Source organism: Nerophis lumbriciformis, linkage group LG08 (genome assembly GCF_033978685.3).
Source record: "Nerophis lumbriciformis linkage group LG08, RoL_Nlum_v2.1, whole genome shotgun sequence".
NCBI classification, from domain to species: domain Eukaryota; kingdom Metazoa; phylum Chordata; class Actinopteri; order Syngnathiformes; family Syngnathidae; genus Nerophis; species Nerophis lumbriciformis.
In genome coordinates this window covers 35,186,476-35,205,889 of record NC_084555.2, presented here as the reverse complement: position 1 = coordinate 35,205,889, position 19,414 = coordinate 35,186,476, and the positions used below count along the sequence as shown (strand labels likewise).

The window sequence follows — 19,414 nt, the reverse complement described above, 5'->3', positions numbered from 1 at the left end:
CTCTTTTCAAATCATACATTAACCTTCAGTTCTGTATGAATCTAAAGGATTAAATTCTAGTACTGTTTAGTTGTATTTGTCTTTTATTGTGGAGCTACCACAGATGATAATAGATAGATAGATAGTACTTTATTGCATACTTGCCAACCTTGAGACCTTCGAATTCGGGGGGTGGGGGGGGGGGGGGGGTGTTGGTGGTAGCGGGGGTGTATATTGTAGGGTCCTGTAAGAGTTAGTGCTGCAAGGGGTTCTGGATATTTATGTTGTGTTATGGTGCGGATGTTCTCCCGAAATGTGTTTGTCATTCTTGTTTGGTTCACAGTGTGGCGCATATTTGTAACAGTGTTAAAGTTGTTTATACGGCCACCCTCAGTGTGACCTGTATGGCTGTTGATCAAGTATGCATTGCATACACTTATGTGTGTGAGAGAGCGCATATGTCATGTGACACGCTGTTTGTATGGAGGAAAAGCGGTCGTGGCGACAGGTTTTAGAGGACGCTAAAGGCAGTGCCTTAAGGCATGCCCCCAATATTGTTGTTTGGGTGGAAATCGGGAGAAATTCGGGAGAATGGTTGCCCCGGGACATTTTCGGGAGGGGCACTGAAAATCGTGAGTCTCCCGGGAAAATCGGGAGGGTTGGCAAGTATGCTTTATTGATTCCTTCAGGAGAGTTCCCTCAGGAAAATTAAAATTCCAGCAGCAGTGTACAAAATTGAGATCGAATTTAAAAAGTAAATAATGGGGGTATAAATGGAAACAAAATAGAAAAATATTACAATAAGAATAAAAATAAAAAGCAACAATGAGAATAAAAAAAACAGTAAAATAAGAATATAACAAGAGAAACTAGGCAGTAGTGACCATGTTATGGAAAAAGTACCCCCCCTCCCCCCAGAGAGGAGTTGTGCAGTCTAATGGCGTGTGGGACAAAGGAGTTGTTTAGTCTGTTAGTCCTGCACTTGTGATGAAGCAGTCTACCACTGAACAGGCTCCTCTGGCTACTGATAAGGTATGCAAAGGGTGACTGGCATCATCCATGATGCTCACTAGTTTTTCCACAGTCCTCTTCTCTGCCACGGTCTTATAAGTAGACGCAGCATCGACCGCTACTGCCTACTGCCGCTGACGAGACGCGGGGCCGCCATCTTGGAGTGGTGATCCGCTCCACTCAGTGCAATTCATTTGGCAGGAGCAATGAACTGTCAGCGCATTTAATTAATCTTTCCTCACTGAATACCACTGATTTTCACACTGTTTTTTGTCATACGTGTAGCTATGATAAAGGACACATGTTTTGGCATGTTTTATTATTCATGGTTTGCTTAACAGTAATAGAATATTCTTATATGCTATAAGTGACCAGACGTCCGAGATCAAAACTGGGAATATAATCCCAGAGAAGGCGGGAAAAAAACGGTCAGCTATTTTTAAGTTCAAGAAACAATATGATTAGGTTATATATACATGCATATATCCTACATAAACAATGTATGAATACATTAGATATCTATATATTTTAGGGACCTATAGACTGTATCTTTGTTGCTGCAGCAGCAGGGAGTTTATTCTGTCTTGGCACTTTGTATTGATATTTTGTATTACATTCTTCCCTTAAATGATAATGTTTACAGTGATTGTTTGTGTTGGCCCTGTGATGAGGTGGCGACTTGTCCAGGGGGTACCCCGCCTTCCGCCCGAATGCAGCTGAGATAGGCTCCAGCACCCCCCGCGACCCCGAAAGGGACAAGCGGTAGAAAATGGATGGATGGGTTTTATATGTATTTTTTATGTATGTCGTTTTGGATAAAAGTGTCTGCCAAATACTTAAATATAAACATATATAAACACCTGAAAGTCTTATATCAGCTAAAACCACCAATCTGTTTCACTGGATTCAGAATAAAACCAAATTCTGTTTTACCCAACAATGTTAGTATTTGAATATTGTTACTTGAAGACTTATTTCTGGTTACAATTATACTGGTCATACTCTTGTTTGCTAGCGGCTACGATTTCAATACTATTGAATATCTTTGCTTCTTCTCAACTCGGTGGTAATATTGTTTTCACAAAATACAACCAATAGTACGTTAATGTTAAATCTTACTTGTGAAAAGTAATCCCCCGATTCCTATTTTCAACAGTCCGCTCATTTGGGCAGTAAAACACTGAACACCAGACCGGCATCTTTGTTTTCTACCTGTCAACTGTCAGTTTAGACTGCGCGCCTGCTCCTCATCACCACTTCAAGATGGCGGGCGAATTTCTCGCGTCACAGCAGCCAATGCTGCGTCTACTTATAAGATGTCTATGGTCATGACTATCAATCCTCCCATTTCCCCTGGAACCTCCTGTGTTTTGTTCCTGTTTGTACCGTCCATGAAAAAAATATTCTCCACAAAAAGTTAGGCCTTTAAAATAAAATAACTCCAGTAATACACGCTTGGCGCAGGTGATACGGGGATAGGGCTGTGACAGGTTGTCAAGCTGACACGGTATGCCATAAATCCTAAAATGGACCTTACTTAGAAGTTAACACACAATGGATTTTGTTTTACTTAGTAAGTGCCAATAAAAAATCAGCTGACATAACAGAATTTCCAGCAGCTGTTTTGTATCCCACCACTCTTACTATAATAATTTATGTAAAGTGGAGTTCAATAAGCTTTGGCGGAGAAAAAAATGCACGGTCTGGAAACATCAGGATTTTAGACATGTGTGTAACTGTCACATACTGTACCTCAGAAAGTAAAATGTTATGTGGTCAACGCAAAAGATGCTGCTTGGATACATCTTTTTCTCACTGACGGTAAAATGTATTTACCACAATGTCTGAAGGGTAAGTGAATCATTTTGATAGACTTAACCAAACAATTATGCTGTAAAGAATGTTGCAACTGGAGCCACCACACATAGCTTGAGAAATACTGATGTACAGTAAATATCACTTTCTTAAAACCAGTTCATGTGTAGATTGAGGCACTTCTGTAGGCTAACATGCATAGTTTTGTGAAGAATAACGATTTGGACCAAAGTTGTAATCAAATGGTTGATAGCCTTTCATTTAGTCATCATGTACAAATTTGAGGGTGCGTGCTTTGCCAGTTTCTCGTGATTTTGGTCACATTTTCTTCAAAATGGTTTCTCTGGTGGCATCTTGAGGTATTTGACTTCAACTGATATGACCTTAAGTTTGTGCGCAACTAGTGGTTCGGGTGAAATCTGAGGCAGGAATCTTTTTTTCCCGAAATTCTCAAACTTTGCAGTGTAGATTTTAGTGGATGGTTGATTCCAATACACAAACTTATTTGTCTTAATTTTTTCAACAGATTGACCATTACACACTTGAAGTCAATGAAATGAAGGAACTATTCAGGAAGAAAGCTAGTGAGTTTGAGATGATACAAAATGGAATGAAGAAAATTGAAGAGTTCCAGATGACAAAAGCACAAATGGAACAGGAGCTCAGCAATGTGAGATCCTGAAAAGAATGTTTTTTATGGTTTTGCTTTATCACGACGAGTAAGCATGACCCTCATGTATCACAGATCCGTAAAAGTATAAAACTCACTAAGAAGGAGTACGGGGAAAACCTCAACAATATGGAGTACAGATTCTTCAAAGAAAAGGTATCTTGTTTCTTAGAATTCCAACAAATTATAAGCCATGTTAAAGATTAACGTATTTGCAGGCTCGCCTGGAGAATGATGCTGAGCAAATGATAGCACAGGTGGAAGAGCAGGCCCACCATGAAGCTGTTGTGTGAGTATGCCATTTGGCGGACTAATTTTATTCTTTTACAGCACATTCAGTACACAAAGAAAAACAATTTGGTCATTTAAGTATACAATCTAAAAGTTAAATGTTGTGAACCGCACTGGATGGTCATATTCTCAATAGAGTACTAAGCCAAAAATCACATCCCACATATAACAGAAAGGCCTTCAGGGAGAAGACAAGCTGATGTTGGTCTTGCTGTGAGTCAATGAGCATGTCTAAAAAGCATGTTTAAAAGCTACAAACAAATAATCTATACTGATTATATTTTAGTATTGTTTTATAAACATACATTGCTTGTATATAGGATAGTACTAGAGGTGGGAATCTTTGGGCATCTCACGATTCGATTACGATTCAGGAGCTACAATTCGATTAAAAATCGATTATTGATGCACCTTTAATTTATGTACATTAATGCAGTTTTACATTTATTTTCCATCCATCCATCCATCCATCTTCTTCCGCTTATCCGAGGTCGGGTCGCGGGGGCAGCAGCCTAAGCAGGGAAGCCCAGACTTCCCTCTCCCCAGCCACTTCGTCCAGCTCTTCCTGTGGGACCCCGAGGCGTTCCCAGGCCAGCCGGGAGACATAGTCTTCCCAACGTGTCCTGGGTCTTCCCCGCGGCCTCCTACCGGTCGGACGTGCCCTAAACACCTCCCTAGGGAGGCGTTCGGGTGGCATCCTGACCAGATGCCCGAACCACCTCATCTGGCTCTTCTCGATGTGGAGGAGCAGCGGCTTTACTTTGAGCTCCCCCCGGATGGCAGAGCTTCTCACCCTATCTCTAAGGGAGAGCCCCGCCACCCGGCGGAGGAAACTCATTTCGGCCGCTTGTACCCGTGATCTTGTCCTTTCGGTCATAACCCAAAGCTCATGACCATAGGTGAGGATGGGAAGGTAGATGGACCGGTAAATTGAGAGCTTTGCCTTCCGGCTCAGCTCCTTCTTCACCACAAGGGATCGATACAGCGTCCGCATTACTGACGACGCCGCACCGATCCGCCTGTCGATCTCACGATCCACTCTTACCTCACTCGTGAACAAGACTCCGAGGTACTTGAACTCCTCCACTTGGGGCAAGATCTCCTCCCCAACCCGGAGATGGCACTCCACCCTTTTCCGGGCGAGAACCATGGACTCGGACTTGGAGGTGCTGATTCTCATCCCAGTCGCTTCACACTCGGCTGCGAACCGATCCAGTGAGAGCTGAAGATCCTGGCCAGATGAAGCCATCAGGACCACATCATCTGCAAAAAGCAGAGACCTAATCCTGCAGCCACCAAACCAGATCCCCTCAACGCCTTGACTGCGCCTAGAAATTCTGTCCATAAAAGTTATGAACAGAATCGGTGACAAAGGGCAGCCTTGGCGGAGTCCAACCCTCACTGGAAACGTGTCCGACTTACTGCCGGCAATGCGGACCAAGCTCTGGCACTGAGCATACAGGGAGCGGACTGCCACAATCAGACAGTCCGATACCCCATACTCTCTGAGCACGCCCCACAGGACTTCCCGAGGGACACGGTCGAATGCCTTCTCCAAGTCCACAAAACACATGTAGACTGGTTGGGCAAACTCCCATGCACCCTCAAGGACCCTGCCGAGAGTATAGAGCTGGTCCACAGTTCCACGACCAGGACGAAAACCACACTGTTCCTCCTGAATCCGAGGTTCGACTATCCGGCGTAGCCTCCTCTCCAGTACACCTGAATAGACCTTACCGGGAAGGCTGAGGAGTGTGATCCCACGATAGTTAGAGCACACCCTCCGGTTCCCCTTCTTAAAGAGAGGAACCACCACCCCGGTCTGCCAATCCAGAGGTACCGCCCCCGATGTCCACGCGATGCTGCAGAGTCTTGTCAACCAAGACAGCCCCACAGCATCCAGAGCCTTAAGGAACTCCGGGCGGATCTCATCTACCCCCGGGGCCTTGCCACCGAGGAGCTTTTTAACTACCTCAGCAACCTCAGCCCCAGAAATAGGAGAGCCCACCACAGACTCCCCAGGCACTGCTTCCTCATAGGAAGACGTGTTGGTGGGATTGAGGAGGTCTTCGAAGTATTCCCTCCACCGATCCACAACATCCGCAGTCGAGGTCAGCAGAACACCATCCTCGCCATACACGGTGTTGATAGTGCACTGCTTCCCCTTCCTGAGGCGGCGGATGGTGGTCCAGAATTGCTTCGAAGCCGTCCGAAAGTCGTTTTCCATGGCTTCCCCGAACTCCTCCCATGTCCGAGTTTTTGCCTCTGCGACCGCTGAAGCCGCACACCGCTTGGCCTGTCGGTACCTGTCCGCTGCCTCGGGAGTCCTATGAGCCAAAAGAACCCGATAGGACTCCTTCTTCAGCTTGACGGCATCCCTCACCGCCGGTGTCCACCAACGGGTTCTAGGATTACCGCCACGACAAGCACCAACTACCTTGCAGCCACAGCTCCAATCAGCCGCCTCGACAATAGAGGCGCGGAACATGGTCCATTCGGACTCAATGTCCAGCACCTCCCTCGTGACATGTTCAAAGTTCTTCCGGAGGTGGGAATTGAAACTCTTTCTGACAGGAGACTCTGCCAGACGTTCCCAGCAAACCCTCACAATGCGTTTGGGCCTGCCAGGTCTGTCCGGCATCCTCCCCCACCATCGCAGCCAACTCACCACCAGGTGGTGATCGGTAGAAAGCTCCGCCCCTCTCTTCACCCGAGTGTCCAAAACATGAGGCCACAAATCCGATGACACAACTACAAAGTCGATCATGGAACTGCGGCCTAGGGTGTCCTGGTGCCAAGTGCACATATGGACACCCTTATGTTTGAACATGGTGTTCGTTATGGACAATCTGTGACGGGCACAAAAGTCCAATAACAAAACACCCCTCGGGTTCAGATACGGGCAGCCATTCTTACCAATCACGCCTCTCCAGGTTTCACTGTCGTTGCCAACATTAACATTTATTTTCGTTTCACTAAATAAGCATTTATCAATTGCAACATTTAAAAACAGTGAATTTGTAGTAATAAACAGTTACATTTATTAAATTAATAAAAATGTGTGCATAACTGGAACATAAGTGCCTTAAAATAAAGGAGCTGCTCGGATCTCTCGGTGAGGTGGCTCGATGCAGTCAGCCAAATGTAGAACTATCTGCATTACTTTATTTACAATAAAGTACAAAAAAACTGTAAATATAACATTGCAATTATTTTTGCTTTGGTTTGGCCCAGTTCAGCATTGATGAAACTAATCGATTTTATAATTGGCCCTGTCCTAATTGCAATGCATGTAAACATTTATTATTTCCCCCACCTCTAGCTAGTACCTTGTTTAACTTTTTGCCAAGGCTTAGTAAAAGTAATGAAACTGTACTGCAGTTGCAATTTCAATAATAGAAAGCACTAAAAAGACTCCAAATTACCGTTAGTCCACAAAATGAAAATACAGACATGTCTTTTAATTACTGTGATCGCCTCACCCGTGATGCAGAGAAGTTGTGTGCATGACCATGACATGCTCTTGTATAAATATGATAATTGTGTTTAATAAAAGAACAAGGTATAATACACCTGTTTTATATGAAAGGTATCCTTAAATGTCTTCTGTTGTGACTTATAAAAAACAAAACCAGTGAAGTTGGGTAATTCATAAATAAAAACAGAATACAATGAATTGCAAATCCTTTTCAACTTATATTCAATTGAATAGACTGCAAAGACAAGATATTTAATGTTCGAACTGAGAAACTTAATTTTTTTTGCAAATAATCATTAGCTTTTAATTTATTGGCAGCAACACATTGCAAAAAAGTTGGCACAGGGGCATTTTTACCACTGTGTTACATGGCCTTTCCTTTTAACAACACTCAGTAAACGTCTGAGAACTGAGGAGACAATTTTTTAAGCTTTTCAGGTGGAATTATTTCCCCTTCTTGCTTGCTTAAGTTGTTCAACAGTCCGGGGTCTCCGTTGTGGTGTTTTAGGCTTCGTAACGCGCCACACATTTTCAATGGGAGACAGGTCTGGACTACAGGCAGGCCAGTCTACTACCCGCACTCTTTTACTATGAAGCCACATTGATGTAACACGTGGCTTGGCATTGTCTTGCTGAAATAAGCAGGGGCGTCCATGGTAACGTTGCTTGGATGGCAACATATGTTGCTCCAGAACTTTCAGAATTATTGGTGCCTTCACAGATGTGTAAGTTACCCATGTCTTGGGCACTAATACACTCCCATACCATCAGAGATGCTGGCTTACTTTGCGCCTATAACAATCCGGATGGTTCTTTTTCTCTTTGTTCCGGAGGACACAACGTCCACAGTTTCCAAAAACTATTTGATATGTGGACTTGTCAGACCACAGAACACTTTTCCACTTTGCATTAGTCCATCTAAGATGAGCTCGGGCCCAGCAAAGCCGGCGGCATTTCTGGGTGTTGTTGATAAATGGTTTTCGCTATGCATAGTAGAATTTTAACTTGCACTTACAGATGTAGCGACAAACTGTAGTTACTGACAGTGGTTTTCTGAAGTGTTCCTTAGCCCATGTGGTGATATCCTTTGCACACTGATGTTGCTTTTTGATGCAGTACCGCCTGAGGGATCGAAGGTCCGTAATATTGTCGCTATCCTGCAGTGATTTTTTCAGATTCTCTGAACCTTTTGATGATATTACGGACCGTACATGGTGAAATCCCTAAAATCCTTGCAATAGCTCGTTGAGAAATGTTGTTCTTAAACTGTTCGACAATTTGCTCACGCATTTGTTCACAAAGTGGTGACCCTCGCCCCATCCTTGTTTGTGAATGACTGAGCATTTCATGGAAACTGCTTTTACACTCAACCATGGCACCCACTTGTTCCCAATTAGCCTGTTCACCTGTGGGATGTTCCAAATAAGTGTTTGATGAGCATTCTTCAACTTTCTCAGTCTTTTTTGCTACTTGTGCCAGCTTTTTTTTAAACATGTTGCATGCATCAAATTCCAAATGAGCTAATGTTTGCAAAAAATAAAACATTTTCCCAGTTTGAACGTTAAGTATCTTGTCTTTGCAGTCTTAAATTGAATGTAGGTTAAAAAAGGATTTGCAAATCATTGTATTGTGTTTTTATTTACGATTTACACAACGTGCCAACTGTTTTTGGGTTTTGTATGTTGTGCTATGTAGGAAATTGTATAAACTTCTTGGAGGATGGAGCACCATCTTAAAGGGATGTATGGGTAGTCGTCATTCTGTTTAGTGGTTATGAATGCACTCCCATAATTAATTAATACTTGTGCAGGCCGATTTAAATGACTAATCAGATTAATCAAAGAGTTGCTGTGGATACATTCCATCTTTGCATGAGCAAAGAGACTCAAGAAAGAAGGAAATATATATTATGCACTTAACATATTTAGTGAACACATGTTCATGTTAAACATATATCCACATTAATGTACATTATTGTCATTAATGTGGTGTTTTAGGACAGAAGTGCTTTGGTGAAAGGGAAATTTCTTCCTCAATGTGTATAGTACTTTGTCGGTCGACTGTTACTGTACCTCATGATTTTTTTTTTGTGCTTACATTTCCCATCAAGAGGGCTATTGTGTTGTTTAGCGTCTTCTATATTGACTTTTTTGCTTCTGCACCCTGTCATTATAAGATCAACTTCCCATTTTGCACATATGCAATGTTAGCACAACTTGGATAAACTGCCCGAAATGTGTTGCCAGAGTCATTTCAGGGAATATTAATCATTCTGGGATGCAGCGAGCTAATTGCATAATTTTATGTAAAAACACATTTTTAAGGTGAGGCGGCTAATATTTTGCCCTGGCGCACCGCGATGATTAAATACAAACTTCGTTTCCATATGAGTTGGGAAATCGTGTTAGATGTAAATATAAACGGAATACAATGATTTGCAAATCATTTTCAACCCATATTCAATTGAATATGCTACGAAGACAACATATTTGATGTTCAAACTGATAAACATTTTTTTTTTTTTTGCAAATAATCATTAACTTTAGAATTTGATGCCAGCAACATGTGACAAAGTAGTTGGGAAAGGGCATGTTCACCACTGTGTTACATGGCCTTTCCTTTTAACAACACTCAGTAAACGTTTGGGAACTGAGGAGACACATTCATAAATAAAAACAGAATACAATGATTTGCAAATCCTTTTCAACTTATATTCAATTGAATAAACTGCAAAGACAAGATATTTAATGTTCGAACTGAGAAACTTACTTTTTTTTGCAAATAATCATTAACTTTTAATTTATTGGCAGCAACACATTGCAAAAAAGTTGGCACAGGGGCATTTTTACCACTGTGTTACATGGCCTTTCCTTTTAACAACACTCAGTAAACGTCTGGGAACTGAGGAGACCATTTTTTAAGCTTCTCAGGTGGAATTTTTTTCCCATTCTTGCTTGATGTACAGCTTAAGTTGTTCAACAGTCCGGGGTCTCCGTTGTGGTATTTTAGGCTTCATAATGCGCCACACATTTTCAATGGGAGACAGGTCTGGACTACAGGCAGGCCAGTCTAGTACCCGCACTCTTTTACTATGAAGCCACATTGATGTAACACGTGGCTTGGTATTGTCTTGCTGAAATAAGCAGGGGCGTCCATGGTAACGTTGCTTGGATGGCAACATATGTTGCTCCAAAACCTGTATGTACCTTTCAGCATTAATGGCGCCTTCACAGATGTGTAAGTTACCCATGTCTTGGGCAGTAATACACCCCCATACCATCACACATGCTGGCTTTTCAACTTTGCGCCTATAACAATCCAGATGGTTCTTTTCCTCTTTGGTCCGGAGGACACGACGTCCACAGTTTCCAAAACAAATTTGAAATGTGGACTCGTCAGACCACAGAACACTTTTCCACTTTGTATCAGTCCATCTTAGATGAGCTCAGGCCCAGCGAAGCCGACGGCGTTTCTGGGTGTTGTTGATAAACGGTTTTCGCCTTGCATAGGAGAGTTTTAACTTGCACTTACAGTTGTAGGGACCAACTGTAGTTACTGACAGTGGGTTTCTAAAGTGTTCCTGAGCCCATGTGGTGATATCCTTTACACACTGATGTCGCTTGTTGATGCAGTACAGCCTGAGGGATCGAAGGTCACGGGCTTTGCTGCTTACGTGCAGTGATTTCTCCAGATTCTCTGAACTCTTTGATGGTATTACGGATACGGACCGTAGATGGTTAAATCCCTAAATTCCTCGCATTAGCTGGTTGAGAAAGGTTTTTCATAAACTGTTCAACAATTTGCTCACGCATTTGTTGACAAAGTGGTGACCCTCGCCCCATCCTTGTTTGTGAATGACTGAGCATTTCATGGAATCTACTTTTATACCCAATCATGGCACCCACCTGTTCCCAATTTGCCTGCACACCTGTGGGATGTTCCAAATAAGTGTTTGATGAGCATTCCTCAACTTTATCAGTATTTATTGCCACCTTTCCCAACTTCTTTGGCATGTGTTGCTGGCATCAAATTCTAAAGTTAATGATTATTTACATAAAAAAATGTTTATCAGTTTGAACATCAAATATGTTGTCTTTGTAGCATATTCAACTGAATATGGGTTGAAAATGATTTGCAAATCATTGTATTCCGTTTATATTTACATCTAACACAATTTCCCAACTCATATGGAAACGGGGTTTGTACATTAAGGGGAAACCCTTACATCGCGAGGAAGCATTTTTCATCTGAGGAGTGAGGATTCTTCAGCTCAAGAAAGATCCAACACCCCATCAGTCGGCATCCCAGTGAGATGTAGACATTGCAAGTTGTTGTTTTATGTACTTATTTGAAACGTTTAGTGTGTAGCAACAAACGCTACCATTGCTATACGCTCTGTGAAATCAATGCGCCCAGGAAATACGTTTTGATAACGCTTAAAATGAGCAAAGTACTGGAAGAATTACATGTTATCATGAATGTGCCTGTTACTACATTACATAAATACATACATATAGTATAGCATGTGTACAAAACTGTAGGAGGCTTTTAGATGTTTTCTAGAGAGCTTTATATAATAAATCATTTCTCCATTACCTGCATTGCTAGCTGCCTCTTGCTAGCAGTTTTTTTATGAGTTAGAATACACAGAAAACGGAAATATGTGTACTCTTTCTCACATAAGGATTAGGAATGTTATCAAAGTTCTAAAAAAAAGTGCAGTTTGACAGCCTTTTGTAATACTATACAGTAAGTAAACTAGAACTAGTTCTGTGCGAGCTACAGAAAAATAAGTAGTCAAAGTAATACAAACTCATCACGCTACACTGAGAAAGGACAACTACACCTCCTAAGTGTGAGGCAGACTTCTGGGCTCAAAGTTATGTGAAAAGGCATCGAAAACACTCAGTGGAGAAATGGAAAAATCAACGTTGGCTACATGCCCGCTCAAACGCTACGACTATCATCATGGATAGTGATTTATCTTTGAACATGTGATGTATCTTTGAACATGTGAAAGAATATACTATATTAGGTATAATTATGCAAGTCAGAACTTAACACTAAAACTCAACTTATTTGTAGGAACGGAACTTGTTCATGACCCGAGGGCCACCTGTATTGGCCTAACTCGTTTGCACTTGTGACCTTTCAGGCAGCTAGATGACGCCTCACGCTGTGTGTTCAAGGAGAACGTTCGTCTCAATGAAACACTGAAACACCACATGAAAGAGGTTGAGAGCCTGCAGAAACTGGCAAAGGAAAACTCATCTCTGGCACTGGACAAGGTAAAGTTTGGGCCAAGAGACAGCAAACAGCTGGTTGGCTATTATTAGGCAGTACTTCGATGGAGACGTTTAATTTTTCTGTGGTTATTTTCGATCATGTTAGTTATGAAACATGTAATTCAGGTGGTGTTGTTTGCTTGGTCTGCCGCTGTGTATTTGCTACTTTCTCCATGGTCTGTGGTTGTAGTGAGTTTCCACAAGCCTACAGGCTCAGATTTGCTGGTTTCTAGTTTCTACTAATTCAAATAAATATTGGCCACACTCGCGTACATCTTTGAGATGATGACAGTAAATTGATTGACTACAGTCCACCTTGTGGAAAGCAAAACCCTGCACAGCAGCTGGGCTTGGAATACATTGTTTTTTGGCATGAAAGTAAAGACACAACTTAGTCCTGTGTTGGCTCCTACAGAAGACACTGGAGATGATGGCAAAGAAGAATGCATCCCAGATGGTGGCCCAAAAAGAAGAGTTAATTCAGTTGAAAGTAAAAGTAGCTTCTCTGGAGCAAAACACTGCTGAGCAAGGCCATCCCAAGGAGAAGATGCTGGTCAGCTCACAGACCAGCAAATTAGAGTTGGAGAAGCTCAAGAGGGTGCTCTCCATGCGGGAGAAAGAACTGAAGCACATCAAGAGGTTAGCAAGCACCATTGTGGCGCAGCGCACAGAGCTGGAGCAATTTTTCCACGAGGCGCTGGCTCAGGTGAAGGAGGAGATAGTTGCCAGCCGGCTGCAATACAAGAAGGAGGCGCAGCAGGTTTATCACTTCACACTCAAAAAGGCCGATGCAGGAAAGCTCAAGTTCCCGCCAATACGCACCTTCCATAACACTCCTCCCAGCACCAATTCCGTTTACTCAGACATGGAGGCGGCTGCTAGGTGGTAGGTCCTTATCTTATCTTTTCCATGTCACAAAGCTTTAATACACTCAGTCCATCTCTTGTCCTCTAGGACACATGGGCTTGGGAGCCAAGTGGAAATGTCAGACCTGACGTGGGAGGAGAAGGAGCAAGTGCTTCGACTTCTGTTTGCTAAAATGAACAGACAAAAGACACGGTAAAGAAAGCCTCTGTAATTGTGTTGGTTTTGTGATTGTGATTTTCAGTAAGATTTTCTGCTTGCTTATTTTTCACTCAAATCAAGTCTACTGGTAACATCTCCACAATCAAACTATGAACTCAGGAACTAAAGTGCAGCCACTCACATAGCTCAGGCTGAACTTCTGGTGACTCCTCCCTGTTTTTAATGTTTTTAACAGTAATTTTCTCTGCTTAAGAGGATACCATAAAACATCAGTTAGGCTTTAACCAATTTTCTTTTCCATTCTGCTGCTTAAAGAGTAAAGAAAGAGTCTTGGCACAATAGTAAAAATAGGCTTGTATGCTTAGAAACAAACATCTGGTCACGTCAATGCACTTCCATGCAATTGGCTCCTCCTTACGTGCACTCTGAGTTTATTTAGCCCTTTGAAGACTTGTGGTCAGAGTCATAGAGCAGCTGGTAACATGATTTTAAAGAGGACTGTACAGGGGATCTGGATGTATGGCCAAAGGAGACGTACATCATATAAGCAGCAGCCTGGCAGTTCTCCACTGGTATTACACAACATTTGTAGGCTTAAACAGTCATCAAAGCGTTTGTGTGTCCATCCCTTGAGTCTGTATTTACACTGCAGGTGTAAGTTCCCAATTCAGAAATAATATTTACACAGCCTTTTAAGTAAGTTTACATTTACTGACCACCTGAAACTGCCCCCAATGCACATAATAGTTTCTTACAAAAGTGTGTACACCCCTCATCTTTTATTATATCTTCTTGAGGCACAGTACTACAGTGCATCCAGAAAGCACTTCACTTTTTCCACATTTTATGTTACAGTCTTATTCAAAAATGGAATTAACTCATTTTTGTCCTCAAAGTTATACACACAAAACCTCCTAATGACACAGTAAAAACGTTTTTTATTTTTTGCTAATTAGAAATAAAAAAATTAAGAAATCACATATACATAATTATTCACAGCCTTTGCTCAGTACTTTGTTGATGCACCTTTGGCAGTAATTGCAGCCTCAAGTCTTTTTGAATAAAATGCCACAAGTTTGGCACATTTATCTTTGGGCAGTGTCACCCATTATTCTTTGCAACACCTCTCAAGCTCCATCGGGTGCTTTCCTTAGATGTTCAGTCAGATTCAAGTCTGGGCTTTGCCTTGCTGGCCCACTCAAGGACATTTACAGAGTTGTCCTGAAGCCATTACTTGTATAGCTTGGCTGTGTGCTTAAGGTTGTTGTCCTGCTGAAAGATGAACACTCGCCCCAGGCTGAGTTCAAGAGCGCTCTGGAGCAAGTTTTCATCCATGATGTCTCTGTACATTGCTGCAATCATCTTTTCGTTTATCCTGACTAGTCTTTCAGTTCCTGCCACTGAAAAACATCCCCACAGCATGATGCTGCCACCACCATGCTTCACTTTAGGGATGGTATTGGCCTGGTGCCTGTTTTCCTCCAAACATGACGCCTGGCATTCATGCCAACGAGTCTTTGTCTCATTAGACCAGAGAATTTAGTTTCTCATGGTCTGAGAGTCTTTCAGGTGCATTTTGAACTTTTATGAAGAAATGGCTTTTGTTTGGCCACACTACCATACTATACCTATGTACCTTATTAGTGGATTGCTGCAGAGATGGTTTTCTTTCTGTAAGGTTCTCCTCTCTCCACAAAAGAATGTTGTTGCTCTGACAGAGTGACCATTGGCTTCTTGATCACCTTCTTGACCAGAACCCTTCCCCCGCTCAGTTTAGACGGCCGTCTAGCTCTAGGAAGAATCCTGGTGGTTTCAAACTTCTTCCATTTACGGATGATAGAGACCACTGTGCTCATTGGAACCTTCAAAGAAGCAGATATTTTTCTGTACCCTTTCCAAGATTTGTGAATTAAGACAAGACTGTGTCGGAAGTCTATAGGCAATTATTTCGATTTTATTCTTGGTTTGTGTGCTGCCATGCACTGTCAAGTGTAGGACCTTACATATAGCCAGATGTGTGCCTTTGTAAATAATGTACAACCAACTGAAATGATCACAAGTGTACTCCAGTAGGAACATCCCAAGGATGATCAGTTGAAACAGGATGCACCTGAGTTCACTTTTAAGCTTCATGGCAAAGGCTTTGTACACTTATGTACATGTGATTTCTTAGTTGTTTCTTTAAAAAATAAACAAAATTACATTGTCATTTTGGTGTATTGTGTGTAGAATTTTTAAGATAAAAATTAATGTATTCCATTTTGAAATGAAGGCTGTAACAGCGAAATGTGGGAAAAGTGGAAAAAGTAACACGCTGTGAATACTTTCCAAATGCACTGTATAGAAATAAAAACATATCTGACAGGTAGTTTTTGTACAGCTTGTATTACAGTTAGGAATGTGACAAATTATTGTTTTGGCAATATATGGTGATATTTAACCTTACAATACGAGTTTTTTGCCATTAATAATTCCATATTTTGTGTTTTGTCACTGTTTTACATGGTATGGGAGAGGTCCGAAGTTGCAAAAGAAAAAACAGCAGCACTTTTAGTGGATTTGACTAGCGACGTAAAATGTATACATCTCACCGTTAAAATGAAAAGTGTGGACTCGCTTTGACTTTTACCGTGTACATGAGGCAGTTTGTTTGTAGTTTCACTCTTATAAACACACCGATATTCCTGGCCATAATTGCAGTACAGGCCTACTGTCCTCTGAGAGAAAGATGTTTCGGTTTATGTTGGCAACCTGCCATGTGGCCCAGTTTTCTAAGACAAGGCGTAATGCATTGCTTCAAAATGTCACAGTACATTTTGGAATTCAGCTGTCCCTCAATGAACCACAACTCCCCATCGCTGGCAGCATTCATGCAGCCCAAGTCACCTCGCATGACAATTGGCAAGACACAATTATCAAGCATCAACCAATGTTTACTTATATAGCCCTAAATCACAAGTGTCTCAAAGGGCTGCACAAGCCACAACGACATCCTCGGCTCAGATCCCACATCAGGGCAAGAAAAAACTCTACCCAATGGGATGACAATGAGAAACCTTGGAGGGGACCGCAGATGTTTTGGGACCCCCGCCCCTGGGCGACCGGTGCAATGGACCGGTCGACAGTGGATCTAGCATAATATTGTGAGAGTCCAGTCCATAGTGGATCTAACATAATAGTGAGAGTCCAGTCCATAGTGGATCTAACATAATAGTGAGAGTCCAGTCCATAGTGGGGCCAGCAGGAGATCATCTTGAGCGGAGACAGGTCAGCGGCGCAGAGACGTCCCCAACTGATGCACAGATGAGTGGTCCACCCTGGGTCCTGACTTTGGACAGCCAGCGCCTCATCTGTGGTCACCGAATCTGTACCCCCCTCCTCTCCACAAAGGAGAGGAGGGGGTACAGAGCAGAAAAGAAACGGCAGATCAACTGATCTAAAAGGGGGGTCTATTTAAAGGCTAGAGTATACAAATGAGTTTTAAGATGGGACTTAAATGCTTCTACTGAGGTAGCATCTCTAACTGTTACCGGGAGGGCATTCCATAGTACTGGAGCCCGAATAAAAAACGCTTTATAGCCCGCAGACTTTTTTTGGGCTCTGGAATCACCAATAAGTTGGAGTTCTTTGAACGCAGATTTCTTGCCGGGACATATGGTACAATACAATCAGCAAGATAGGCTGGAGCTAGACCGTGTAGTATTTTATACGTAAGTAGTAAAACCTTAAAGTCACATCTTAAGTGCACAGGAAGCCAGTGCAGGTGAGCCAGTATAGGCGTAATATGATCAAACTTTCTTGTTCTTGTCAAAAGTCTAGCAGCCGCAATTTGTACCAACTGTAATCTTTTAATGCTAGACATAGGGAGACCCGAAAATAATACGTTACAGTAATCGAGACGAGACGTAACGAACGCATGAATGATCTCAGCGTCGCTAGTGGACAAAATGGAACAAATTTTAGCGATATTACGGAGATGAAAGAAGGCCGTTTTAGTAACACTCTTAATGTGTGACTCAAACGAGAGAGTTGGGTCGAAGATAATACCCAGATTCTTTAACGAGTCGCCTTGTGTAATTGTTTGGTTGTCAAATGTTAAGGTGGTATTATTAAATAAATGTCGGTGTCTAGCAGGACCGATAATCAGCATTTCTGTTTTCTTAGCGTTGAGTTGCAAGAAGTTAGTGGACATCAATTGTTTAATTTCATTAAGACACGCCTCCAGCTGACTACAATCCGGCGTGTTGGTCAGCTTTAGGGGCATGTAGAGTTGGCCGTCATCAGCATAACAGTGAAAGCTAACATCGTACTTGCGTATGATGTCACCTAGCGGCAGCATGTAGATGCTGAAGAGTGCAGGGCCAAGAACCGAACCCTCAGGAACTCCACACGTTATCTTAACATACTCTGAGGTCACATTGTTATGGGAGACGCACTGCATCCTGTCAGTAAGATTGGAGTTTAACCAAGACAAGGCTAAGTCGGACATACCAACACGTGTTTTGATACGCTCTAATAAAATATTATGATCGACTGCATCGAAAGCAGCGCTAAGATCAAGATGCAGCAACATAGATGACGCATCAGAATCAATCGTTAGTAATAGATCATTAGTGATTTTTGCGAGGGCTGTCACCGTAGAGTGATTTGCCCTGAAACCGAATTGAAAGGGTTCACAGAGATTGTTAGACGCTAAGTTTTCATTTAGCTGCTGTGCAACAATTTTTTCGAGGGTTTTCGAAATAAACAGGTGCTAATCATTTGTGTTGTCAGCTATTTAGTAATTTTCATGATATACTATATCTACACTGCTATTCAAGCTAAGCCTTAAAATATAGCTAGGTGTCATTTTTACAGTAGCGTCTCGAAAAAAATATACTGTAATTAAATTTAAGTGTATATTTGTTAAGTGTACACACTTTTGTAGGATACTGTATATTTGGGTACAAAATGCAAGGGACACATTCAATTTGCCTGGTCAAACCAATGAAGGGTTTAAAATCAGGAAAGCTTTACCATTCATATCAGATTTCATCCACATTTATAAAAGTGGTTCTGACTAAGGATATCTGATTCAATGCATTTTACACTGCCGTAGCTCAAATCTGAACTATTCCATATGGGAGCAAAAATACAGTGTGGTGTAAATGCAGCCATAAAGAAAAAAGTCTATGTGAGAAGAAGGAATGTGTAAAACATGGCAAGGAGTTTCTGCATGAACAGCAAATCTGCATTTCCATGACAGGAGAACCAACAATCCAGTGGCATCCCCGTCTGAGAAGACGTTCCACAGTGACAGTTCTGTTGCTGGGTAAGACACAAAATAAATGTTGGAGAATAAAAGTTGTACCTCATCCTTGCAATTACGATTCACTGTGCCCACATTCCATGTTTAGCTGCAAAGACACGGTGCTGTGAGAACATGAACTTAACGAGATGAATCTGCTATATTTATGTGCCGAATAATGATAATGATTTTTTTCCGAATTAGAGAGAAGCTCTGCGCGCCGTCAACCTTCATTACTCAAGCTCCTGACTCCCTCCTGCCCGCAAACTCCAACCATGGGTAGACGCAGCACGTGACCTCTGGTCCACCATTACACTTTGGATTGTCTCTGTCGCAAGTATCACACCTCATTTTTACTTTTCCAACCATGTTGGGTGCAGTGTTACTTTAAGTACTCATGGTTGCTTGACATATTTGGATTCACTTTGACTCTGTCTTGTTTATCTAAACATGTTATTCTGGATTCTAGCCTTCCAACTTCAGGTTTGTTTTGGCAAGGTCCATGCATGTCCAAACAACATCCTTATCTTGTAGAAAGTATTCCCACAAGAGTAGATGATGCAAAGTGGAGA

General features: G+C 42.1%; 1 protein-coding gene across 1 annotated transcript in view; it reads left to right on the top strand.

The window, feature by feature from the left end:
* The window catches only part of LOC133611187 (basal body-orientation factor 1-like), a 20,307-nt gene extending 893 nt beyond the window's left edge, over positions 1-19,414 (top strand). The window contains exons 4-11 of the mRNA XM_061967900.2: positions 3,332-3,475; positions 3,551-3,631; positions 3,694-3,764; positions 12,400-12,532; positions 12,945-13,414; positions 13,484-13,588; positions 18,801-18,866; positions 19,047-19,414. Of these exons, the coding sequence (XP_061823884.2) occupies positions 3,332-3,475; positions 3,551-3,631; positions 3,694-3,764; positions 12,400-12,532; positions 12,945-13,414; positions 13,484-13,588; positions 18,801-18,866; positions 19,047-19,125 (1,149 nt within the window). The 3' untranslated portion in view covers positions 19,126-19,414. The remainder of the gene's footprint in view (positions 1-3,331; positions 3,476-3,550; positions 3,632-3,693; positions 3,765-12,399; positions 12,533-12,944; positions 13,415-13,483; positions 13,589-18,800; positions 18,867-19,046) is intronic.